Genomic DNA, 26,347 nt, shown 5'->3' on the forward strand with positions numbered 1-26,347 from the left:
GTTGTTAGCATTGGGGTTTTGTATGAAAGTGAATTACCAGCGCACTTATTTCGGAGTATAAAAACACACAAGACATGTCTAGTTATAATCGGGCCACGCGGAGGTCACGGTCAGCTGCCGGAGAGAGGGCGGAGCTGACCTTAGTGCGGTGGTAGCTTAGCACGAACTCTCGGTCAAACGAGGTCAGATATAAAATGTGACCTCCGCCCTCGCTGAGCGGGTGGTTCTTATTTGGGACATTTGGATCCACGTGGAAAACAGCCACGTGGTCCACTGGTAATAGAAATAGAATTATCCACATCCTGTAACAGAAATAGAATTATCCACATCTTATAGAGAGGGAGAGAGGAGAGAGAGAGAGAGAGAGAGAGAGAGAGAGAGAGAAGAGAGAGAGAGAGAGAGAGAGAGAGAGAGAGAGAGAGAGAGAGAGAGAGGGAGAGAGGAGAGAGAGAGAGAGAGAGAAGAAGAGAGAGAGAGAAGAGAGAAGAGAGAGAGAGGCAGAAAGAGAGAGAGAAAGAGAGAGAGAGAGAGAGAGAGAGAGAGAGAGAGAGAGAGAGAGAGAGAGAGAGAGAGAGAGAGAGAGAGAGAGAGAGAGAGAGAAGAGGGTGGAGAGAAAGAAAGAGAGAAGAAGGTGGAGAGAAAGAGAAAGCGAAATAAGAAGAGAGAATAAGGGAGGAGTGGAGAGAAAGAGAGAGAGAGAGAGAGAGGAAAAATAAAACCTTTTATATTTTTTAGTTTTGGTTAAGCATTTATTCTAAACACAAAAAATACAGATCATGCATCATTTTTACACATGTCCTAGATTCTGCGGATAAATCTGAGACTGCACGTGCGCATTCCATTAAAAAATGAAAGCTGCGCATGTAAATAGACTCTGTGACTTAGAGGAAACTTCTGGCATCAGCAAATTATGTATCAACTGACATTTGTGCATCATTAGACTGTACATTAAAATAATATTAGTCAGAATATGTTACACCAGTGGGTTCTTGATGCACAAATATACTTAGAGGGCATTTGAGACGGTGGTACATCCGGGGATGTCAATTGTTATTGATATGTAGAATAGTGCACCATCTGGCATCGTTGTCTGATTAATAAGGCAGTGTTTAGCGCATAAAAAGGTAGCGACAAGTCAAAAATGATAAAGTATTCAATATCCCTGATCGCTCTGTTATAACACCCTTGCATCTTCAGTGACCTAGCGTGGAGATCTCTGAACTTTATAAAATCCGATTTTAATTTGTACGGACAACTGATTCTGCTACTGTTCTTCACATTAATTTTATAGTAACAAGCCTTTCACAAATACTGTGCATGTCTTACTTCGCCTCCTGGCCTGCCCTATATAAGCACCAGACACCGCTTTGGCGTGAGTCAATCTCGCGCCTGCGAGTGGTTTGCTTGAGGCGGCGAGGTCCACGCATCAAGGGAAGACATCAATTACACTTTTACTGCACCAGTATTTGGAAAACTTACTGTCGTTACGATGATTAACATCTGCGTGATGTTAAATTTGTAAATCAAATCTCATTTATCAAGAAAAAACTGTACATTAGAAATAATAATAGCATTCAGTGACTAATCTGAAGAAAAAACATTCATGTACATCATCATCACGTGCTTCTAAATCCATGAACCTCTGGTTCCCCACCTTGGAGGGAGGGCGAGGGGCTTGGAAATTATGAGTTCGAATTTAACTTGATTTGGTCTCACCTCGGCATGAACGTCTAATCCTGTCCCGTTTTCAGCCTTGGGGCCAGAAGATGCCAGATTGGGGCCATGGAGACTACTATCGGTCTGGGGCGACAGAACAGTACGATTAACCAACAGTTTACGCTTTACTGTCAAAAATAAAACGGTATCTTCAACTCATTAATATTAAGAGCAGATGCATGTAACAAAGAGCAAGCGCACTAATATTCCCTTTGATATATAAGACACCGCCCATTCCCGCCACGATCAACAAACATCCTAGACATATGGCAAGATAGAGCGCACCCGAACCACGAAGTATTCATTCTCATGCGATGTCAATGAGCATACCTGCAATGCTGCAATAAGAAACAGATGGGGGGGGGGTATGTACCCAGGCCATAGGTGCACTATGAAATTTACCAGGAAACCGGACGCATGGGAAAACCACATACACAGCCCCATACTCACGGCCACATACCTTTACTGTCACACTGTGAAGGGCCGTGACTATATGACAAATACCTACGTCTAAGGAATATGAGCCATTGTGCTAGTTCCGACGTGCACACATTGTGATCCCCACAGCCTGAGATTTTCATTACGTACAGGACAGAGGTAGAAATGGTCACTTCCACACCCCGATGGATGGCAGCACCTGAGTCTTATACAAAAAGTATGGGGGCCCTGTCATTGTCATCTATTGCCTATCATTAATTGTGTGTGAGGAGTTTCCAGTCTAGTGGCTGAGCTTAAAATCTATCTGGGATGTACCGGGGAATCGGCGCCGTTTTTTCCTCCGAGTTCTATCATACCCTTCCCAGTATCGGGGCCAAGATTATCTAGCCTAGAATTCGGCGACAAGAACTTATTCATCAACCAATTTTTGTGTGTTTTGATGACCGTACCTATTGTAAAGATTATCCGTAGTAGTAAATGTAACAGTACAAATAGTAGTAAGTAGCGTGTTAGCAAAGTCAAGAATACGGTAACGGTTAAATTTCAACCACCCATCTTTTAGAAGGAAAATAATATGTGCAAACGACAGAGCGAATAAATCTAGGAAATTTCTCTTCTGTGTACTTACGTCGCAAGTCTAAAATAACAGTTATTGGACACACAAGTGCATAGAGCCCGGAAAGAAAAATCCTACCTGAATTCTTGAGGCGTTGAAACTGAATGACCTCCCAGCTCCTAACTGTGACAAGTAACAGGGAAGTAGGCTCATTTACCACTTTCGTGGTGTTTATCTTCCAGCCGAAGTACTCCAGGATAATTCTCACATTACAGATATTGAATCACACGAAAGTCGGACGGACACTTTTCGTATTAGGCGGGGACCAAAAACATAGTCAGGGTATACCTCTATTGTTTTAATATTACCAAATATAAATAAAATGTGTGATAAAATTAAGTGTTTAAGCGATAGCATTTTAGTTACCAAATTTGTCCCATTAAGTAATATAAAGCAGTTGACCATATAAGAAAATAGATAAGACTAAAACAACACAAAATAAAATACAAAAATGTAAGGACTAATTGTGGCCATTAAGAACTATGTGTTAAACAAAAAGTAAAAATAGGTTCGGGCGAATGACTTCAAAATAACAAAATAAAGTATAAAACTGATGAAAATAATATTTTGGGATATAACTCAACTTTATGCGTTTCCTTTTAAACAGAAATGAGCTAAAAGCTAAGGAGATGCCGCAGCAAAATTTAACAAAAACACCTAAGGTAAACAAAGCAGTTGCCGATCAGCAATTAAATCATATAAAGAATGAAGCTATTAATTAACGAAAAGCTGAATAGAAGCAAGTATGCTGTAGTTAATTACTTACATAAATTTAACGAATGCGTGAGACGGCAAGAGGACGCGCAAGGCAAAGAGAGAATTCTAAAGACGGTGATGATGTGACAGGCGGAAGAAGGATTCTTACGATGGGGAAGGGTGTGTGAGATGGGGAATGGAGTCCTACTACTGGGAGAGGACGCAAGAGACGGGGAGTGGAAAGGACGCCAGAGACAATGAGAGGATTCTTATGGCCAAGAGAGGACGCAAGAGACAATGAGAGGATTCTTATGGCCAGGAGAGGACGCAAGACACAATGAGAGGATTCTTATGGCCAGGAGAGGACGCAAGAGACGGGGAGAGGATTCGAGAGGCAACGAGAGGATTCTTAATACAAGGAGAGGACGCGAGAGACGGGGAGATTGTGCGAGAGGCAATGAGAAGATGCGAAAGACGGTGAGAGTAGTCTGAAGACGAATAGAGGGCATGTGGATGGGGTTGAAAATGAGAAAAGAATCCGAGAGACAAGGAGAGGACTCTTAAGACGAGGAGGAAATGCATGAGACGAGGAGAGATCGCGAGAGACGAGAATAGCACGTGAAATACGGTTTTTAAGACCGAGAAAGGATTCGTGAGACATAGATTCTTAAGACCGGGAAATGATGCGTGAGACGGAGAGAGGATGCGAGAGATGGGGAGAAGGCGTGAAAAATGGGGAAGGGATTCTTAAGGGAGAGGACGCGAGAGATGCGGGAGACAGATAGAGGCCGCGAGAGACGGGGAGAGGACGTGAGACTCTTCAGACAAGGAGAGGATGCTTGAGACGGGGACGATTCTTAAGACAGAGTGAGGATGCCAGAACCATGGATAGAATTAATAAGCAGGGTAGGGGGGAATGGGTGAGACGGGGAGAGCATACATGAAACGGAGAGAAGATTCGCGAAAGGCGGGACGAACTATTGAAATGAATGAAAGGCGTGAGAGTAATACAAAGCAAAAGTCGGAGGATCTTGAGGGATAGAAGATATTTAGGTTAACCGGCCAGCTTCTACGTCTTTCTTTTTTTTTCTCAAACACTAGGAATTCTGCTGTTCACGCTCGGGGCCTTCAGTAGTTACTTCAATAAACATAATTATTTGAGTATTTGGGATGTTTGTAAAATTAGGTTGCAAAAAGCAAGATTAACAGTAATATTTGCAGCCTTTACTCACTCTCTCTCTCACATACGCACACGCACACACACAAATGTACGCCCAGACGAAAATGTTGGCAAATGTACACAAGATTCTCCTTGATAACTTAATATAAGCAAAACTTGGCTTCCACTTTAAAAAAGTGAATAAAAATGTGAAGACACACATTAGCCTTGAACTTTTTTTTTTATAGAAGAAATGCATAAAGAAACCACACTGTTTCTTTTGATAACAGGTAAAGTTGACTACATATTAATCAACTCCCGCATATGACTCATCAGCTTATCTTGATGTATGTTTGTTGACTCAAGTAATGGGCTGAAAATCTTCAAGATACTTTTTTATTCTTTAATTAAACTCCTGGGAATTTAAAGCTCTCAGTTGCTACCTGTACATGTGGGTAAAATAACACACAAAATCACTTTTTATTTTCTTTAATACATTAGGTCACATAAATTATATTGTATCCTGGATGAGATTTTAATAATAACATCCTGAAGTATAAAAAGTAATCAGCAAACATAATTTTCTTATGTAAAAACATCAAGTCGTAATTTTCCTTCATTTTCTACAAAGTATGTCATGTCTGCCAGTGTCTGCTCCACCATAGCCTCCTCACAACGCTCATGCATCTGTTGATTAAAATGAAAGATATGTGTAAATGCAAATATAAAAACAAAAAACAAACACCACAAAAAGTAATATCTTATTCATCTCTAAAAGAAAGATTAAATCATTGAGATATTTTCTCTGTTTCCTAATATGAAAGCATATACTCATAAAGCCATTGGCACTAATTACCCTACTTTATCATAACTGGTCAAATGAATTAAGAGAGATGTGAGAACAGGTCTATCTGTATCTATGATTACAACAAAATAAACTTTTTTATGGCAATCCTTTCCATTCATATCCAATTCCATACTCTAGAGCTAAAATTTACAAATTAAGAAGCAGAAACAATTACCCCTCTGAATTCTGGTTCCTTGGGTGGATGCTTGAAATCTGGTCCAAAGTTGACAGACACTGTAATATTTCGATAGAGGGACACAGCTGGATAATATGTACCACCATAGATGTCTTGGAAAGCCTCACCTATACATTTGCCATTTCTGTAAAATAATTTTTGATTAAATGATCAACCAGCGTAATGATAAATATATTTTGGTAGTAATACCCATAATATTTAAACAAACACACAAGCAAGCAAAAGGACACCTACTTCTCTTAATATGAAACCTCACATGCTTATGATTGTCTCCTTGTGTAACTGTTTTGGTAATTTGAGTTCATATTTTTCATAAATTGTTTTTGATAATGTACATGGTATCTATGCAATGACATATAAAGCTTATGTATAAATACTGTCTTCCTTAAAAAAAAAAAAAAATAATAATAATAATTTACAACCAGGTACAAACACAAAAAAATATTCTTGGAATTTATTGAAGATGAGAAACTATAGAGGTAAGGCCTTGCCCCAAAACACAACTTTTTTCCCTGTGATGAGTATTTATATAAGGCTAAATATTATTGCAACTAATAAGACTAAGTAAAGAAAGCTTTAAAATCTTAATAGAGGACACATATTTCTAAACATTGATGGATTTTCTAAACAGATATCAAGATACATTCAACACAAAGCTACAATTGCATGTATGTAAAGAGTTCCATTGTTGTTGCATTTTAGCATAATTTGAACTACATATATGATTATTAAATTTATATACTAACTGATATTTTACTGCTTTTGATGTATATGATAGTTGCAGATAAATTTTTAATGTTTTTCCTTTATTGGTATAAAGCAGACTTGTGGGGAAATTTTAAATGCTACAAAAACTGTCTTTCTCTCTCATTTCTTTTACATATATACGTATTTCCTCAATATTTTATTTATATACAGTATATCTGGGAACATTTTAATTAAGTGTGCATTGAAAATCTGATGTAGCTACAAAAGGAGTATGGATAATGAAAAGAGTAAAACTAAAGTTCCTAAGAAACACAGATTTTCACTATAAAAAATGTTATATCACATTTCCCTTGTATGAAAACATCATCAACTTACTTGTAGAACAGAATTTTGGATCCTTTGAGAGCTTTGAGGTTTTTGATAGCCTCAGGAAGGTCATCTTTATCCTCGTAGTACAGATGGGAGCGAAACTTGACCAAAGGCTGGAGGGAGATATTAGCATTATTAGGAGAATAAGTATAGATTGTGTTCCATTTGGCACTACTAATGTATCACTCCCTGTAGTTCAATAGCTCTTTCTATAGACATGGCTTATCAATCTATATTACTAAAAAAAATGGGAAAACAAATTAAATGTAACAGAGAAAAAACTCTCCACAAAGAGTAAACTAACAACATGTAAAAAGAAAGAAAAAGAAAAAGAAAAAGAAAAAGAAATAGAAAAAGAAAAGAAAAAAAAAAGAGAAAAGAAAGAAAGAAAGAAAGAAAGAAAGAGAGAAAAAAGAAAAGGTCACCTTGCAAGTAGCATTGTGACTAATAAACATGGGAAAAAATATCTCAAAATCAATTGTGGATTTCGTAAATATTAATTTTGATACTAGGTATAAATCCTACCTTATCTTTATAAGTGGGAGGGAAGCGGGAAACAGGATTTTTTTCTGGTAACTTTATCATGATTCCCAATACATCCCCCTCTGTGAAGCCTGTATCTGCATAGTGCTTCCCTCTTGACTCATGGAAAACTGTTCCTTTTCTGAGAAATAATTTCACACCTTCACTAAAAATGTTCTAAATCTAAATCTAAAAAAAAAAAATTAATAATAATAATAATAATTTCATTTCCAAATATTTCATTAACTCTGTCCAAATAATATCCTACTTTATTGACAGACAACCAACTAAGCTAATACATACAACTGGAAAATAATCCACAAGAAAATCATTCCCTGTGCTTTACACTAAACTTGATGAAAATGTAAGACAGCAGCCATGGGGAAAGCCTTATTCCATTCTAATACCATTCTAAAGGTTGGTATCCCCACTCACCTTGATCTCCAGGAGTAACCAAACTTATCATAGCCAAGGGGTGCCTGAAGGTTGGCAAGCTGCTGACACCATCCAAGTCGCGTGTGGGAGCCTTCAGGTTGGTCTTCTATCGTACACTCCCAGTACCAGGTTCCTCGGCTCACTCCTGCCAGATCCAACATCACAGATTATGAATTTTTCAGGAGGGAAAAGTGAAGCTTGCCATACTTACAAAGGTTACAGATGCTGCCAGTCACTGATTATATTTATACCTAACGATTAACAAATAATAGCGACTCTAGAAAAATAAAATAGTATCAACTTGTCTGTGAAATTATATGAATACATAAATTTAGCAGACATTACTCATGTGTTTATAAAAATATTCAATGAAATGGTAGCTAAGCATGTTAGGGCATATGAACTGTCAATTTAACTAAACTAAGCCCTTATATATATGGATTATCTAGCTACAGCAACAATTTTTATGATTTTGCAAGAAAAGACAAAACAAGACAATAATAAAAAGAAACACCAATTTCAATCATAAAAAATAAAAATAAAAATCAGCCAACACATTCTATTGTGGAACAATGAATAGCTACAGCTGACAAATATGAACAAATTAAACAAATAATTATGAAAGGAAAAAACATACACTAAAACTACATTCAGTTCCATATATATATGGAGAATAATACAGGAATTCCACAGAATATGTATACAGGTGGTAGAAAAACCCACAATACAAAAACTAGTTTTTGTATTGAGGGTTTCTCTATCACAGTATTTTACCATTCATGTATATAGGTACAACTAGATAGTAGATCAGAAACAAATCACAAAGTAGGTACTCACCTGCCCACACTCTAATTAACATCGATAACATATATAGATAGCAGCTCCTCTCATTCCTCCTACCATATTGCTCCAAGATGAGTTTTCATATACCCAGAGATGGGAGCTAAGAGTTTATCAAATAGACTCTAAATAATTCAAAAATAAGTGTTGTGGTAAATCTGTCTAATAAGTAACTAGTCATTTACACATCCCATCACTAAAAAAATTAGTTTGTAAAATTTTATGGATGTTTCTGTTATTGCAACATTCAGCACTTGAAAAAATAGATATCAGTAGAAAAGTAAATTGTCTGTCAAAACAAACTATACCACCCCATATGTTTGCTATGAGAAAATAATCATATAAAGTGTAGCATTATGAAAAGAAACATGTGATTTCAGCCTTGCACATAAACTCAGAGAGGTTCATTTCAACTTTGTCTGCATAAAACTTTTGCATGAAAAATCCTACCATTAGTAACAATAAAACAGTAATTCTAACTCACTAACCTTCACTTTCTACCAGTAACAGGCCAATACTAAAATGGCTAAATGTAAATGAAAACACATTTGGTTTTGCTTATACAGAAATCAAAGTTAGTTCCATATCCTGTTTGAGAAACAATGTTTGAGACTAAAGAAAAAGAAAAAAGAAAGAAAAAAAAAAATAAATAAATAAAGGCATACACTGTTAGTAGATTGTAACACAAGCCATTCTTTGTACACTAGGTAATTGAGAAGAGAAATAAACATAGTCGCAATTTGACTGAAGTCACGAGCTTTTCACCAAACCCTGAATTATCATTAATGTTATTAGCTGTACTACAGATAACATACAGTGATGCCATGGGATAATTATGCTGCACTGTGAATGGCATGTTGTGATGCCATGGTACATTTGGTTTGTACCATGGATGGTATTTAATGATGTACTGTAAATGGCATCTGATGATACCAAGGTGCAATTCAGCCACATGGTGAACTTTGGCATAATTCAGCTGAAGAAATGTCATATGGCATCTTCTATATGCTCCATAAAAGTTAAGCCAGTAGTAAAGTTTAAGCCTGATTTCAAATATGCATGTGCAATGGCAGCATCCAGGATTAAATATAATTCACCTACGAACCAGGTTTTACTTTTAAGCTCAAAGATTAATCCTGCACATGCGCACCGATCATGTATTGATACATCATGATGTCATCAACTCCATAGAAAAGATGGAGTTGAGTTGCCATTAATATTCATAAAAAACATTTTCATGTCAAATATGTATGTGAAAATCCATCAATATACATTTTTATAAGGTGTGGGATATTCAAACTGAAGACCTAACTCTTAACATTGAAAAGAAAAATGAAAAGAAAATCCCACAGAGAACTCCCGAGTTTACAGACACAGAAAAGGCAATGTTATTTCCTGGTTGGAAAAACATTCCCAATGTATTCAATATATTAATCAAATAAAAAAGAAAGCTTTTACTAACATCACGATTAGGTTTCAAATTCAAAGTAAAAACGTTGTGATTCTTAAAACTAAAGTAACTTAAAACTGCATGGATCTCTCTTTCTCTCTCTCTCTCTCTCTCTCTCTCTCTCTCTCTCTCTCTCTCTCTCTCTCTCTCTCTCTCTCTCTCTCTCTCTCTCTCTCTCTCTCTCTCTCTCACACAAACACACACACACACACACACACACACACACACACACACACACACACACACACACACACACACACACACACACACACACACACACACACACCTCTCTCTCTCTCTCTCTCTCTCTCTCTCTCTCTCTCTCTCTCTCTCTCTCTCTCTCTCTCTCTCTCTCTCTCTCTCTTTCTTACTTACTTACTTACCTACCCTCCTTCATTTCAGCTGTCTATAATATCTATAAGCTATTTGAAGATATATATATATAAATATATATATATATATATATATAATATATATATATATATATATATATATATATATATATATATATATATATGTATATATATATATATGTATATATATATATATATATGCATGATATAATACTAGCATTTATACATACTTGTGTATAGTATGAAGCTTGTAGAGGGTGAATGTTAATTGCCAATACTCAGATACATGTAAAACAGCAGGTTTACTGATAATCACATTGACTCATGATCCTGGCAGTGTGTCTTGCATCTTTTGTGCAACTATTGTGGATTTAGATTAATTTTAATCCAGAATTAACTTTCATGACGCGAACAGAAGATGCCTACAGGCACCACAGGGATTACATATTATGCTGCAGGTTCAGTCATCCACATGCTGCATTGTGGATATAACTAGCAGAATTTGACCTCAGATTAATTTTTTCTGACTTTTGATAATGATAGGTAAACATCCAATACAGTCTATCAAAACCACTAAACTAGCCTGTCTGGCTCTCCAAACAGCCAGTGGGCAATAACAGGTCCATCTTTGAGGCCAGACAGCTGTTTAGGCATACCATGGTGCATGTATTAGTCACAAAAATTTTTTTTTTGCTTTGTGATAATGTAAATCAATGTATAATTAAAAGAAATAAATTGAAGAAATAATAAATAGTAAATAAGCAGAATAACAATATAAGTGAAGTTTCTACAAACCGTGAGTTGCTCTGATGAGGCAGTATCCCTTGTCTCCTGTTACTGCCAGCCGGTCATCAGCAGTGCGGAGCTGAGGTGCACGGTCATGGAGAGCCAGAAGGACAGCCCCTGGACTTAGGGCACGGTAAAGCCACCCAGGAATAGGTTTGCCTGCCCAGTCACTACTCTCATCAAACTCTTGTCTGTAAAGTTCCAATGTATAAACTTTATGTTTCTTGTATTATAACTGTAGCTATTCATATGCCAAGGAAAAATTAGCATATAAAATACAAACACATATACTTGCTAGTCCCTTGACAATTGCACTTGTGTGTGTAAAAGTATGGATCTTCAGACAGATGTATATTGATACATACAGATGCAAAATACCCATCAATCCAAAGTATCATGCTGAAACTTCATGCTATAGGAGAGTAATGTCATCCCCTTATACTCCTACCTAAAAGGTGCATGAGGATCTGGCTCTGCAAGAATGTATCTATAACCATCTCTGTTGAAGGGGTGGTCAACAGGGTATCCATGCAACTTGGGCGCAGGCATGTCCCCACGCGCCTTCTTGTTGCCGGCAGTTGTGTCTGGCATTTTCCGCTTGGCTCCCCGCCCCTTGCCACTTGTCTGCTGTTGAGCTGTGTGAGAGGAGCCACCAACGTGAAATCTGTATTAGTGCATATAGTCATATTACTCCAATCCCTGGAGTAATCAAATATTCAATGCAAAAACATATCAATTTCTTTTAATTATTCATAACTGTTAGTTTTGGTTAAGAGCTTTAATGCAGTGGCAATCAAGCAAATAATAAATAGATTGATGTGTGAGAAAAAAGACAATTAACCATACTGCATTATTTCACAAAACAGCTTTGAGTGTGCTAGAAACTGACATGCAACTGAATGCAAACATGCAACAACATCAGCAATTACATTAAAATACTTCTTGCCATCTCTGATCAGTTATGAAAACAGTTAAAGCACAAATTAATAGTACCAGCTGTCATACCTATCAAATATGTTAATGCTAAAAAGCAATACATATTAGGGTGTTAATCCATCTATTATTCAAAAATATCCAATAATCATTGTTACAGTGAAAAAGACAATTTCTTGTAGGACAATTTTCCAAAAAGTGAATGTCATCACCCCTAATTCCCCAGGAAAATAAGCAGGTTTATGAAAATCACATAATCAAACTGTATAAAGGCCCTTTCTATTATGATCTTCACAGTCACCTTACCCCAGGAATCTGAAATCAAATAATGAAAATAAATTCTTGTGTCTACCAGTTATCAGCTCCTGTGCCTACTTCTAGTGTAAGATGCAAGACAATATGACAATATTCTCTCCTTTACTAGATGCTCTTTGATACTTACTTATACTACATATTATCTACATGAAAAATTAATAAAATTAAGAAAACTGAATGTGAAATAACTTTTCATGCACATGGCAAGCTATGACCAAGCTACCTTAATACTGACTGCATAACATTGACACAAACGATGAAAAAAGCAGTCGCTACACTTTACCGGCAATGATTAACTGTCTAAGGGGGAAATTATACATATAAATGGACATATACTTAATACTACATAGTTATGAAGCTGATTAGTTTTATCAACTTTCTTTTCTACAAGGCATTCTGAATATATTCTACCCTGTGTCTCAAAACACTTGTGCCCAAAATACACACACATACATATGAATTCAACCATTCTTGTAAACATATGAAGAAGTCTTTGCTTATGCAGACACACAGATAAGATTAAACATCAAGAAATAAGTATATAAAGACACTCTTAGGCATCAATGAGTTATTGGTGAATGCATTTCCTGTAACCTAATATTCTGAGGTGAACCAAAGACAGACCCTGTGCTTATCCAACTGTATTCAACACCTATAATAACATACAAAAATAAAAGTGTTAAAGGTAATACTCTTTTGCCAATAGGGCATACAGGTGCTCACATCTAGCAATTATCATAAAAAATAGAAAGTTACAATATCACAAATAACAAAAATAAATAAAACTTCAACAAAAACAAAATAGCTATCCACATTACTGGAAACAGTAATAAACACATCAACCATGCATACATTCCTGTATTAACCTCCTCACATCCACAAAAGTGTGCCCAACCTCAACATTTCAGTCACACTCCTCAACAGAATCCACTTTAACTATTCAAACAGAGACAGCAATGCTGCAACATGTCAAAGACAGCTAAAAATTTCAAATGTTCCTAATTAAAACTCCTGCCAGCTTTTGATGCTAAAATACTTCTGTGTCACTTTATATGCTGTTATCACCATTTCCTATGCCTAAATCACGTAAATGCAGAATGAGGGGAAAAGGAAATTTGGCAGCATTCAATTTGTTGGTAAAAGAAATGGAGAAAAGGATAATTAATAAGTTAAAAAGGAAATATGAGAAAAAATAGGAAAGAAAAGAAGCAGAGCCCGTCTTTATAGATATAAGATCTAGTACAGATTGCTTTTAATTGTGCTTCCTGAATGTCAACACTTTGGTGCACAGTGAAATACATCACATGCATGATATGAATTTTACTCAGATGTTTAAAAATGGAAAAAAAAGAAAGGGAAGAAAATAAAGAAGGAAAGAGGAAAACAGAGTGAAAAAATTGTGAAGTTAGAAGAAAAGATAGAATGGCCAAAATGTTTTCTATGGAAAGCAATGGTGTAGTTAATATATCTAACTGCCCTTCATAATACAAAAAGTTTCTTGCTATAATGACAGAGGTCTTATAACTGGTTTATATGCTTGAAATTCTAGAAATTAACTAATTTTGTCAATCTGTAGACATATCAACATATTTCTAAATTAAAATGATTGATCACAATTTGCAAATCTGTATCAAGACACAACAGCTAGTATAAAAGTATAATGTAAATCCATAAACAATTCCAAACTCCAAAATATCAAAACAACAAAAAAGTTAGACTGCAGACCATTTGATTACAAAAATTATTACTAAAATAAAGAGAGTAAGGATCAACACACAAGTACATAATATATTTGGGTGACAAATGCCAACAACTGATAAAAAACAATAATGAGAAATAAGGAATAATTTATCTAAGTACAACCTAAAAAGTATAAGAAACAATTGCCACAGACTAAGAGAGTAAACATGACCAGGAATACAAGAGATATAATAAAAATGTAAAGAAAGAAAGAAAGAAAGAAAGAAAGAAGGAAAAGAGAAAAGCAACAAAAGTTTAAAAGATTCATCAAAGATACAATAAAATTATAATAAACAAACAGTAAAATATTGGTAATGTTGGTGGCAACGGTGATTATGATACAAATGAAAAGATAAAAACAAGAAAATCTCAGCACCAAAGTTATTTTCAGCGTAATGTATATTAAGCCACTCTGTTCCCACTTTTGGCTGATGTATAATAACAACTGACAAAAAATGTTAGAAGGCTTGCCATAACCCAATTGCTGTAGGTGTCAATCCTTTCAATTATGTTCTATTAGCTGAAATCAGTTATCACATAAAAGCAAGAATGGCATTGTACCACTGAAATACTGATTTGTGTGTGCAGCAAAATTTCAGTGTACACCATGCTATTCCCAAAGCTTTTGTAGGTATGAATAATTACCTACTTACTAGCAATTCTATTACTTCAAGGGCAGTTACATATATTCAACATAACAGTATCAAAAATAAGTAAAAGATATCCAAAAACAAGGAACAAAAACTTGAGACTCTATAATAAAGAAATAAAAACATTATCTGAGCTCAGTAAATGTGAAGCATAATACCAGTATGTAATCTAGCTTGCAAATAGAACAATACGAGTGAGCTCTACATTTATCAACTCATTTTCACTAACTCTAAACAACATAAATCAACCATCTACTACAGCCATGACCACAGAAGCTCCCTCAGTAAGCTCTCCAAATATTACACCCATTAACTTTATGCACAAGCACAGACAACATAAAGATACAAACAAGCATCTTACCGGCTCCTGGTGACCCCTCTCACCCGCTCACACACCAAGTGTTTACAAAAGGCTGGTTCTTGAACTTTAATAGTTTGAAAAAAGGAAAAGGAAAAGAAAAGAAACGAAAAAAAGAAAGAGAAAAAAAAGCAAAAAAGAAAGAAAGAAAGAAAAAAAAAAAAAAAGGATGGACAGGGAATGGAGCCTTCGAATGTACAGCCTCCTTTATCCATTCCTTTTTTCCCTCTGACGACAAAAACATGTTCACAACCGTGTGGCTCATTAGGTCAGAACTGCAAACATTTATTTCTCCACATCAGAGAAAAAAAATAATAATAAAAAAAAATAATAATAATAAAAAAAAAATAAATAAAAAAAAAAAAAATAAATAAATAAATTGAAGCTCTGAGGATCCAAGATGAGCCATAATGCTTTCTGTTTTATTGTGAACATAATCACCTGAGGATATCAATCACTGATTTTGAAGCATTAGTCCTCAAACTTCACATTATTCAACTGAAGTTTTCCACTTCCATCAAAGCTAACATTAGAAGTCTGTGTGATCCTAGTCATGCTGTTAAACATCTAAGTATCAGGATATAAACATCAGAAAACATTTAGTGAACACAAACTAGAGTTAGAACATTCAAGCATCAACACAAATTTTATCAACTTCATTAGAAACTGTATATCCATTAGTCTATAAAAGATAGAATAGAAAGTGGGGGAACAATTACATGGCTGTTCAGTAATGTTGAATGACTTCCCAATACTGCAGAAACACAAATTCCTTAGAGCCAGAAAAGAAAGAACTGGAATATTTTTTCTAGTATTTACAACATACTTTGCTAATATTCTTTATATTCAATACAAATATTGTTTGATTATAATATTATCCATTTTCCACATATACCTTTTCTATATATGAATGATGACATCCTGGTTTTCTATACTTTCAATGCCTATAATTTTTCTTACATATCCTTTTATAATTTGCTATAACCAAAGAATAATTTACATTTATTATAGGCATGAACTTATTTACAAAATTACTAATATAGATAAAAAATAAATATATGATATATAAAGATATATAAAGAGACCATGTAAAATTATCCTGATATTAAAAAATACATTGATGAACAATGCATTTGCTCTTTACTACATGTATATATTTCAGGTTTCCATCAACCCGATGCTCTAGCTTTCAGCTCATTGACTCTCCATGTGCTGCATTCTGCTTCATCTTTTGTCACTTTGGGCAAAATTGTGAAACAGCTTAATATTGCTCTGCTCAGAATATCTCTGGATTTTTTCTATTAAAGGCTGTTTCATTCACTGCAAAATACTTTAGAAATAAAGATAACAATCAGATGTCCTGGGTGCTTGGCCACATATCTAGATTAAAATCCACTGCCTGATGGAAAGCTTGTAGCTCAGAATAATTCTTCCAACATTACAATACACACTGATAAACACATTAGCATTTGATAATATATAAAACTCCATAAACAATTATGCATATGAACATGCATAACAGCTCACATCTGTCATAATGCCTGGGTAACAGTGTCTATTGTCAATTGTAGACAAAGACCCAAACACTCATGGTCGTGTTAACTAGGAAATTTTATGCAGATTTTATGAGGCTCAATTTCAATAAATGTAACTTTTCCAGTTGGTAACACAAATCAACATGTTCAAATTGAAGCTGTTTGGTTCTCAATGTCCTTGTTTTTATTGGTTTAAGAACAACAATCATTTGTATAAACATTACATCTAGCAGTAAGTTTATATCTAAGAACAAGCAACTCCCACTCATAAGGCTACATCTGGCCCTCTACAAGACAACTTTCTTTACACAATCAGTCCAAGGTCCTGGACAGATAATCCTACATCCAATAAAACTAACAAAATGCCAGACAGCTGAAGCAGTGAAACAAGCACTCCAATTACTGATCCCTTTTACCAAGCACATGAAAAAGTAAACACAAAACAAAAAGAATTGTCTTTTTGGTGCCTTTCAATGACTTGACTGACACATTCCAAGGTAACTCATTTTCATTAAGCCAGCACGGAAAGCCTTGTCTCGCTGGATCCAGCATAAGCAATTAAGTGTCTGCTGAGTGATACATGATTCATTAATGCTCAGGGTGTTAAACTAGTTTGTCATATGGATAATTTGCATCATGGAGAGCTTTTGATTACTTTATTTTTTTATTTTTTTTTTTTATTGACTTTTAAAAGTTCATCATACTGTCATTATCCAAAATAATTCACCCAATCTCCTGTCACTGTTTCACATTGCTCTTTTCTTATCTATCTTCAGAAAATAGAGATTGAATAGTAAATTTTGAAAAGACTAAAATCTATATATAAAAAAAGAATTGGAAATTGTTACTTTTAATGAACTCGCAAACATTCATAAAAATATTGTTTTTTAATAATCTTCATTTCTATATTTTTCTGCTCTATGCTCCATGTCTCCCCAATATATCTCAAAACACATCCTGCCTCCCCTCCCTACTCTTTCCTAGTCTGAATGATCTGAGTTTAACACCCTATGGAGGCAAAGCCATCAGAGATACAGGGTGCTTGACATGAGGGGTGAATTTTGGTGGTGGCAATAGGGTCAGAGGGGGGATTATATACGTACAGGAGCCGGAGAGAGGGGACCTCCACCCACCAGGGGTGTCTGCTATGGGCCGGATAAGCGTCAGGTCCGAGGTGAGCAAACCAAAGAAGGGGTGGTGTGGGCCTGGCTCCCCACTTTTTCTTGTTTCTTCTACAGCAAAAGACGAATCTACCTCTTTCATCAGAATTCTCTGCAACTGTATTAAGAAATGGCTTACATCAATTATTTTCTTTTCATGCAAAAAACTAAAAACCTGAATAATCACCCCTGGAAAAGTATGGTAAAGCTTTATGTGAACCAAACCAGACACAGCAACTTCAGCATTCCTGCAAAAAATTTATATAAAATATCCTCCTTGTCATTTTAATTCAGGCCAATGATGGAAAGAAGAAGAAGAAGAAGAAGAAGAAGAAGAAGAAAGAGGAAAAGGAAACTTACAGTAGCATGCCAAGACTGGGTGGTACGTCGTGCTGCAGTGGTCAGGGCCTCCCAGTGTTGTTCCAGGAAGGGAATGATGTCTCTCTGTAGACTAAAAAGGTAAGGTCCTGATCGACTCTCCTTTTCCTTTGCCATAGCTTGCTGTTGTAGGTTTGCCAGGGCTGTTACACACATGTCTCGCAGCTCTGTTTTCAAAAGAAGAAATTAGTACTATGCTATTAAAAAAAAAAAAAAAAAAAATCCAGAATATAGGGTCCACAGAATCAACAAATATATATACATTCAAATACTGAAAGAGAACTACTAACGGGCTTGTGTCTTCTTGAAGGATTCAACACCATTTGTTGAACAGTTCTTGCATGTAAAGGTGTAGTTCAGCATAAATGGTACCAATTTGCCAAGTTGGTATGTGATACAAGATTCATGGAACCAGGAACCACACTGCCAACACATCAGCTCTACAATCACAAGGTTCCGGAGCTTGCCACTGGTGGGTAGATAATATAAATGATAATGTTTAATTCTGTCAAATTTTATGCAGTTAAAAAAGTGGAAAATTCTATTATCTTTAAAAAGGCTAATTTAAATTACATTCATTAAATCATGGTTTTAATAATGTTTGATGACAACACAGAACACAAATACAAAAAACAAAATATTTAAGGAAAGTAATGACACAAAGCAACAACACAGAAACACCAATGAAAAACTAACCAATATCCACATGAAGAGAGGCCACCTTTTTCCCCAAGGTCAACAGTGGCAGATTCAATGACCTCATTGTCATCAGAATCATAGTCCATGTTGTCTGGATTCTAGGACTGTCCTGTTCCCAAGAATAGATATCAATAGTTAGAAAACCTGAAGAAAACATTTATATTTTACTAAACATGTGGTTCTCAAACTGGGTGCCATGGGCAAGGGGGGGGGGGGGGCTCAGAAAGGACTACAAGAGTTCAAGGTGCCATCACTAAGAAGAGTTTGGGGACACTGTAATAAACTAATAACATATAATCTAAAATAAGACTTTAAATGTTACAGTACACCAAGAATTTTAAAAAATTCATTGATAAGCATAAAACATACTCCAGTAAGAAGGACTTCATTTTGAATATTTATTAACATCTATCAAAATAATTTAATTATATATATAAAGAGAGAAAAGAAAAAAATAAAGAAGTTATTCAATGCATAAATATAACATTCACTGCTACTGTCAGACTCTGATTTCACTTTGAGTAAAGAACCTTTATTTGGGAACAGAGCCACCTCCTGATATCACAGTTCCCACATGTTGTTTAATTTGTTTATTGACGACTAATCAGAATAGTATTAGATCAACTATTGGTCATATAAAAAGCTATATTCTGTTATTTTGCCTGGGAGTTTCCCATCAAATGATTCAAGTCCTTTCTTGAACATAGCAGGAACAGATACCACTACAATAAGCTATACTGGTTGTGATGTTCCCTGGAAATTTTTTTGGGATAGTTTTCTTATTTAGCTGAGGTCTATAAGCCTCATCATTGTTTACATTACAATTACACTTTCCCAATTTATGTTCACCCAAGGCTCTCAATGGAGTTGTATGATCATAATAAAAGGCATAAAACTGGTTATAAGAAGTTAGAGGCATCTGAAGGAGAAGGAAAAGTACCAACAGTTAGCATTGACTACTATGAGCTTAAACACCATAAAGCTGGCATGGACTTGAGACTTGAGCCCCATCAATATCAGTAAATTAAAAAATTACTTATTCTTTTTGGACAAAATTTATATGCAAATTTTGGAATAATCATTAACAAAGAGGAAAAGCCTGCATTAGGCTTCACGGCTGACACTGGCACTGGGTGGTAATGACAAGAGAGAAATGACACTCAAGTCATAGTTGGTTTAGAGTACAGAGAACCCATGTGCACTGAAGGGTACACATAAGTCTACTTGGGTCCATCTTTATGATATTCTGTGTTTATGTTGTGAATTATTTGTCAGCCTTCAAGCACAACAACTTGGTCAACAAAACACTCCTTGCGTTGGAGAATGCTCTTGCTCATTCATCAAATGTTAATGAACTGAAAACATTAATATGGTGTTCCTGTCTCATAACACTCCACTCCTACAGCCATGGAATCATTTCTCCTCTTAAGGTCTATTACATTAGGGGAACACTGCTTTTGATGTTGAACTGAATTCCGCCTGGGACTTCTGGCAAGCCTTCAACATCAACATCATCACCATCACCATCACCATCACCATCACCATCACCATCACCATCACCACCACCATCATCATCATCATCATCATCATCATCATCATCATCATCATCATCATCATCATCATCATCATCAGAATAATAATAATAATAATAATAATAATAATAATAATAATAATAAATAAATAAAAATAAAAATGCCAGGAGTGTTACTATAGTATGAGTTGACATCATGCCTACCACACAAAGCTAGCCAGAGGTGTGTATGACTCTTCTTTATTTTGCCATAACAGAAAGATAACAACTTCAACAAGTCAATGAATACTACTGTGAGCTTCCAAAGTATGAGAATCAATGGGCTTGGAAAGACTATACTGTTAGTGGTACAGTATCAAACAATCACTGCAGCCTCAAACCTTCAGCAAAGGCCAACAAACCTCCATTATGTACATTCTTCCTGGACTGGTTCCTTTTATATTAATACATTGCTAGAGAGGTCTACAAACTCTATCTTGGTAGAGTATACATGGAAGAGGGTTAGCTTTTGCTGGAGTGCCAACAGATGTAGAGGTTGCACTCATCTGAGTAAACAAATCTATCAGAGATGGACTGATGGGCATCTGAGCATCTACCACAGAAACTAATGACTTGCAGTGAAAAATAATCATTCATTCAAAATACATATCAAAACATGTATCCTCTGCAAAATCATTGTTATCATATACAAAAAAAAATCCCTGCCAAACTCTTGTGACAAAAAAACATTCAAGCATCTTTTGAAAGTGTTTAGAATGGGACTGTATGAAGTGATGCTGATGTCTCTGCAATCTGGCAAAGAATAACAAACCTTATCACATACAGTTGTCAACAGGTCAACACAAGAAGTGCCTTTGAAAATGCTGTTAATCATTTAGCCTACTTGCATTCCTATATCCCTCCATGCAGACCCCTCTCTACAAACCCAACTACCTCATGTAACCCACTGCACAGACAGTTGGAGGGTGTAGGAAAGGGAGCAGACTCAGAAACTTTGGATCATTTAAACAGCAGATAGCCAATATGGTAACTGTTTAGAAAGTAACTGCAATCCTCTGAGACTAACATCCATATTACAAGACATTTTATGGGAACCTCAAGTGTCCCTCATCCCTTACTAATATTAGAGGTTTACACCCTCACCATCATCCTTAACTCTCCAATTACTGGATGTTTGAGGGAAGGCTGTAAGGGAGGGGTATCCAAGCTATACAGCCACACTCAATTCTTTAACATAGTATATTACCTAATAACTGTAATGTAGTAATATCTTTTCCTAATACAGCATACAAAATGTCTCCAAACATATACTACTAACAAAATTAAGGTTAACAGCAATGATAACTTCCAATCTGAAGGAAAGTTTTCTTATCGCTGGATATTTTTTAATACTTTACTTTAACCCACTGGATCTGGGTGATAGGGTTGTAATGGCATGAAAAAATTTGGTTGAGAGCCAGGTGATGGGAATATGCCATCATGGAAAAATTTGGCTGTGGGCCAGGGTGACAGGAAAGTACCATCATGAAAATTTTGGCACATACAAGCATGGATTTCATAGTCTGCACATGTAACCCTTGGAACAAGGCTATGGGCCCCAAGTTGGACTACAGTGCACTAGCAAATACCCCAACTCAAGGAATTTGTAGCATATACGTATCATTATCCTTTTTCATCTGTTGTCCTGAGTTTTGAGTGCATTTTAAAGTATTTTTGTTGATAAACATCTGTAATCTTGTTATGGACTATTAGTTTCATATGCTCTTAGTTTACATAGATTTTGAATATTTTAATGAAACAATAGCATTCAGGAGGCAGAATAATCATCAGAACATATTTCATATAACAGTACATTAATCAGAGCTCTCCAAGCATGTTTTTTTTTGTATGGCTGCCAACCCATGCAAAAACTAATGTTTTCATTGGTCTCTTGTAAAAATGCAACTTGAGAGTTCACCATCAGAAGGCCCTATGGGAGAGTACTCTCTGATGGTGCATCAAATCTTCTTTGTAATATGGGGATAATTCCCTATTACTCCAGCCAACAAGCCTGGGAGCACTTTTGGGAATCCATCAACATTGCCAAATGAACCAAAAACATTCTTAATCCAGGGGCTTAAAACCCCCAAGGTTCCACCCTACCTGAATGCTCTATTTCCCATATTCGGAAAAAAAAAAAAAAAAAAAAAAAAAAAAAAAAAAAAAAAAAATATATATATATATATATATATATATATATATATATATATATATATATATATATATATATATATATATATATATATATATAAACAAATAAAAATAAATAAATAAAATAAATGAATAAAAAAAGAACAGTGCCTTTTTAAAAGACTGACAATCATTGTTTGTGACTTTACAACTTTACAACAGGGTTACCGCAAGGGTAAATTGTTCACTGCAAGGTAAGGCAAGGCTGGTCTATGTCTCCATGCTGCATTTGTTGTGATGTGTATTCTTCATTTTTTATGTTATTCTTTGCCTGTGCAAGTCATTTCATATGTCAGTGAGTATATATTTTTTTCTCTTTTTTAAGTGTCCTTAGATTTTTCCTATTGCTTCATTATATAAATATACTCTGCCAATATAATTATGCCAAAAAATCCTGTACTGGAAGCCATTGAGTATCTTCTCATATACATCCATTTTACAAACAGCCTCTCCCACCAAAAGACTAATTTCATATAGCAAAATTTTTAAATCTGAAAAGAACACATGTTACTGTAAGAAATAATTCAGATGCAAGAATCCAACTTTATCTCATCTACTTCAACATAATAACAGATTAGCTCTACATTGTCTTCATACACTGTCTGCTGGCAGTGAGCACACTTTTAAACTGGTTATTCTTTATGGTATGAATGCACTAAGCTTGGGCAAATTGAAGATGATATTCTTGTAGAGGACAAAAAACTGCTGCTGTCTACACAAGAAATAATCTACAGACACAAATGGTAACATTACAAATAAAAGAAAGTGATAGTAGGTGGAAGCAATGAATTCCTGGCTAAATAAACACACATACTTCCTAACCCATGAGCTTTGCCCCCAGTCCCCCATCTGATCAAAGTGGACTTAATTTTTGAATGGCATCTGTTGTCACTTATTTTCTTTATTTCCAATATTTGTGCCATATGGATGTATAAAATTGAAACTATACACTGATTTGCTGAACTGAGATATTAGTACATTATGTGGTAAATTTTTAGCTTCACACAGCCATCCAACCAGTTATTCATGGTGAAATCTGTGATCTGTTGTTGCTTTTAATTACAAATGATGTAAGTGAAAGCACAATTAATTGTGACTGCACCCCTCTGTGTCCCTCTTACTCTTGAGGATCCACAAACATTTCTGTATAAACAAACAAACAAACAAACAAACAAAAAACTTTGGTAATTATTTGATGGATTCTATTCACCCTCTACCACCCAAATATGTAGGACATTTATTGTGGAATCCCCCAAACCTCTATCTTCTTGGCCCTGTTAGCAGGAGAGGGCATGAAAGGTACCAGGGAAACTGTGGGGTAAAATTTATAAAATATACATAAAGTACATCACTATCACAATAACTTACACATAATAATTACTATATTATCTTATGCAGGGGGCTCTGTCCCCTGAAGTTCCCTTCCTGGGGGCCTGCTGCCTTTCAACCCCAGTAATGGAGGACAAAGAATCCTCCAGATATTCACAGCAGGATACAGCATACGACCAACATGTGAGAGCACCTAATCCCGAGTCTGTCCTATATGCTATCCTGCTGTACATGAGTGCATTCATTGTTGTCAAGGGCAAAGTAGGGGAACAGCAGACTCGAATGGAGGAGGGGGGGATTGAAGGGGGCATAGCCCATTGTATTTGACTATATATTGACCCATTCTATATGTATATTAATCATATTTTACCCCACAATTTCCCTTGTACTATTCATGCCTTCCTCTGCAATGAAGGTAAAGATTGTGGGTATTGGGGGGAGCTATCCACAAAATAAGTTCTATATATTTGGGTGAGAGGACTCCACTGAATGCCAATATCATTGTGATTGGTGATGCAAAAGTATTCTAACTATTTACCAAATCTTCCTAACCCCGGGGTTTTGCCCCCATCCCCCCCCACCCTACCGCTGTCCGTGGGGGCTCTGCCCCCTGATTGCTGTCTACCTGTACTCCATACAGCATTTGTCATAACCTATTTTCTACATTTCTGACATTATTCTTTGCCTGCACTGATTATTTTGCATATCATTAAATACATTTTTTTCCCTTTATTTTATGAGTCGTTAGATTTATCCTAGCTGGTATGGTCATTATGTAGATGTATACCAAAGTGCTACATGTAGCCCAACTTTTTTATTATCAACTAATAGAGGAAATACCATGGACCTTATGACTATGTGAAACTGAAATTATATCTATTATATTTGTGGCATATGATAATGGACAATTAATTAGAATAAAGATGAATCTGAAAGAAAATCGCTCATATCTAGACAAGGACACGAGTCCATGATCAAACGGCTAATAGAAATATCAAACACTGCACTGCATACACTTGAAGAATGCTATGTTACCATGAAAACATTGGTATCTATTACATTAACGTCGAACTTTGACTGTATTGAAAATAAAAAAACAATGGTTATGTGTGGACGAAAATGTAGCATTTTTCTGTTTACAAATGTTACAAATCAGACATGAATAGTTATGATGTCATTTATTCCTATTTCAAATTAATCTTAAGCACTTATATCCTGCATTCAAAAGTTGTTTGATACCGATATTAAAGCCATACCTTTGTAATATTTGGTATAACGACCGGTATCTTGGCGTTCTTGAAGCTCCTCCGCCATATGTATTTACAAATTGAAGCAACGTGATTGGTTAGATATCTATGACGTCACGAACGTGATGCGTACGTTTATTGGCTAGCTAGCTCCCCAGACTCGAGCTAGGGCAGGTTGCTCATTGGTCAAATAACAATGACGTAAAAGTTACGTCACATTTCGTCATCAATATCCTTGGCTCCCATTGGCCCGACGACAATATTGACTCCAAGACGAAGGTGCCATGGCAGTGATGGCACTGGAGGCCACAGTTACGTTGGCTGTCCCGAGAGGAACTCACCCTTTCACATACCTGACGATGTGATAGACAATATACTTTTCCGTTTTTTGATGCAACTCTTGCATTATCTGACTGCGAGGCAGAGTGACATGAAGTGTTAACGATGTCTGACGACACGGGTCCAACCCAAATCTCAGATGAGGAGTGTCTAAAAGAACGAAAATGGTGGTACTTCTTGCTGTCGAGTATCTTCACGTTCTTAGCGGGGATCTTCATAGTTCTGATATGGCGGGCCTTCTCCTTCCTCTGCTGCCGGAACCGGGACTCCTCGGAGTACCAGAAGCAGCAGGAAAAGGAGAAACTGCTAGCACAGCAGCAGGGACAACCCCCTGGCCAGCCCAAACCCAAGAACCTGATGGAAGGGAACTTCGTCACAGAAGCCAAGGACTGGGCGGGGGAGCTCATCTCGGGCCAGACCACAACAGGCAGAATCCTGGTGAGTAGACACAGATCTTCTTTAAGCTGGTGAAGGAGGCGAGGGGTTGTTTTGACAGCTCGTGGGCCATGGACCTGGAGCTCTTGGGGGCGCCGCTGGATGGCAAGTGCATGAGGGAAGAGGACAAGGCAGAGCCCTTAAGTCCAGCGCAGTAGGTAGGAATGCAGCTGAAGCTCAAATAAAAACTTTTAATTTATTTATGGATGAGCTAGGCCTCTCTCGCGCAACATATGGAGGAGGACGACCGGGAGACTGCATTTACAGGGTCCATTAAGCGTAAAGATAAGTAATATGAGTCTGCGTCTCAGCGAAGTTCCTCAGGCGAGCCATGGTTT

The 26,347-nt window shown here is 36.2% G+C and overlaps 2 protein-coding genes across 4 annotated transcripts; one reads left to right on the forward strand and one right to left on the reverse strand.

Annotated features, from left to right (window-relative positions):
- Positions 1-5,098: 5,098 nt before the first annotated feature.
- LOC119596371 (set1/Ash2 histone methyltransferase complex subunit ASH2-like) lies at positions 5,099-25,357 on the reverse strand. 3 transcript variants are annotated; one of them, XM_037945585.1, is made up of 12 exons: positions 25,245-25,357; positions 18,897-19,003; positions 18,491-18,669; positions 18,183-18,367; positions 17,766-17,940; positions 11,580-11,766; positions 11,141-11,322; positions 7,703-7,847; positions 7,271-7,409; positions 6,752-6,858; positions 5,648-5,792; positions 5,099-5,312 (listed from the first exon to the last, which is right to left on the reverse strand). In XM_037945585.1, the coding sequence occupies exons 2-12, from the start codon at positions 18,983-18,985 to the stop codon at positions 5,211-5,213; spliced, it is 1,635 nt and encodes a 544-aa protein (XP_037801513.1). In that variant the 5' UTR covers positions 18,986-19,003; positions 25,245-25,357; the 3' UTR covers positions 5,099-5,210. The 3 variants fall into 3 exon arrangements, with proteins under 3 accessions (XP_037801513.1, XP_037801514.1, XP_037801512.1); XM_037945586.1 differs by having other exon boundaries at positions 17,796-17,940; positions 18,897-19,008; positions 25,245-25,339; XM_037945584.1 differs by having other exon boundaries at positions 18,897-19,008; positions 25,245-25,339.
- A 162-nt stretch (positions 25,358-25,519) lies between these two features.
- Positions 25,520-26,060, forward strand: LOC119596146 (calcium-activated potassium channel slowpoke-like). The gene has a single exon (XM_037945315.1). The coding sequence runs from the start codon at positions 25,680-25,682 to the stop codon at positions 26,043-26,045; it is 366 nt and encodes a 121-aa protein (XP_037801243.1). The 5' UTR covers positions 25,520-25,679; the 3' UTR covers positions 26,046-26,060.
- Positions 26,061-26,347: the final 287 nt, after the last annotated feature.

The sequence above is a fragment of the Penaeus monodon genome, chromosome 37, assembly GCF_015228065.2.
Source record: "Penaeus monodon isolate SGIC_2016 chromosome 37, NSTDA_Pmon_1, whole genome shotgun sequence".
NCBI classification, from domain to species: Eukaryota; Metazoa; Arthropoda; class Malacostraca; order Decapoda; family Penaeidae; genus Penaeus; species Penaeus monodon.

Coding starts and splice junctions, on each gene's coding strand:
- LOC119596371 (XM_037945585.1), bottom strand. CDS start 18,985: ATGGACTATGATTCTGATGACAATGAGGTCATTGAATCTGCCACTGTT. Junction 11,323..11,579: donor GATCCTCATGCACCTTTTAG/GTAGGAGTATAA, acceptor GGAACTTTACAG/ACAAGAGTTTGATGAGAGTA. Junction 6,859..7,270: donor CTCCCACTTATAAAGATAAG/GTAGGATTTATA, acceptor ATCTCCCTCCAG/CCTTTGGTCAAGTTTCGCTC.
- LOC119596146 (XM_037945315.1), top strand. CDS start 25,680: ATGTCTGACGACACGGGTCCAACCCAAATCTCAGATGAGGAGTGTCTA.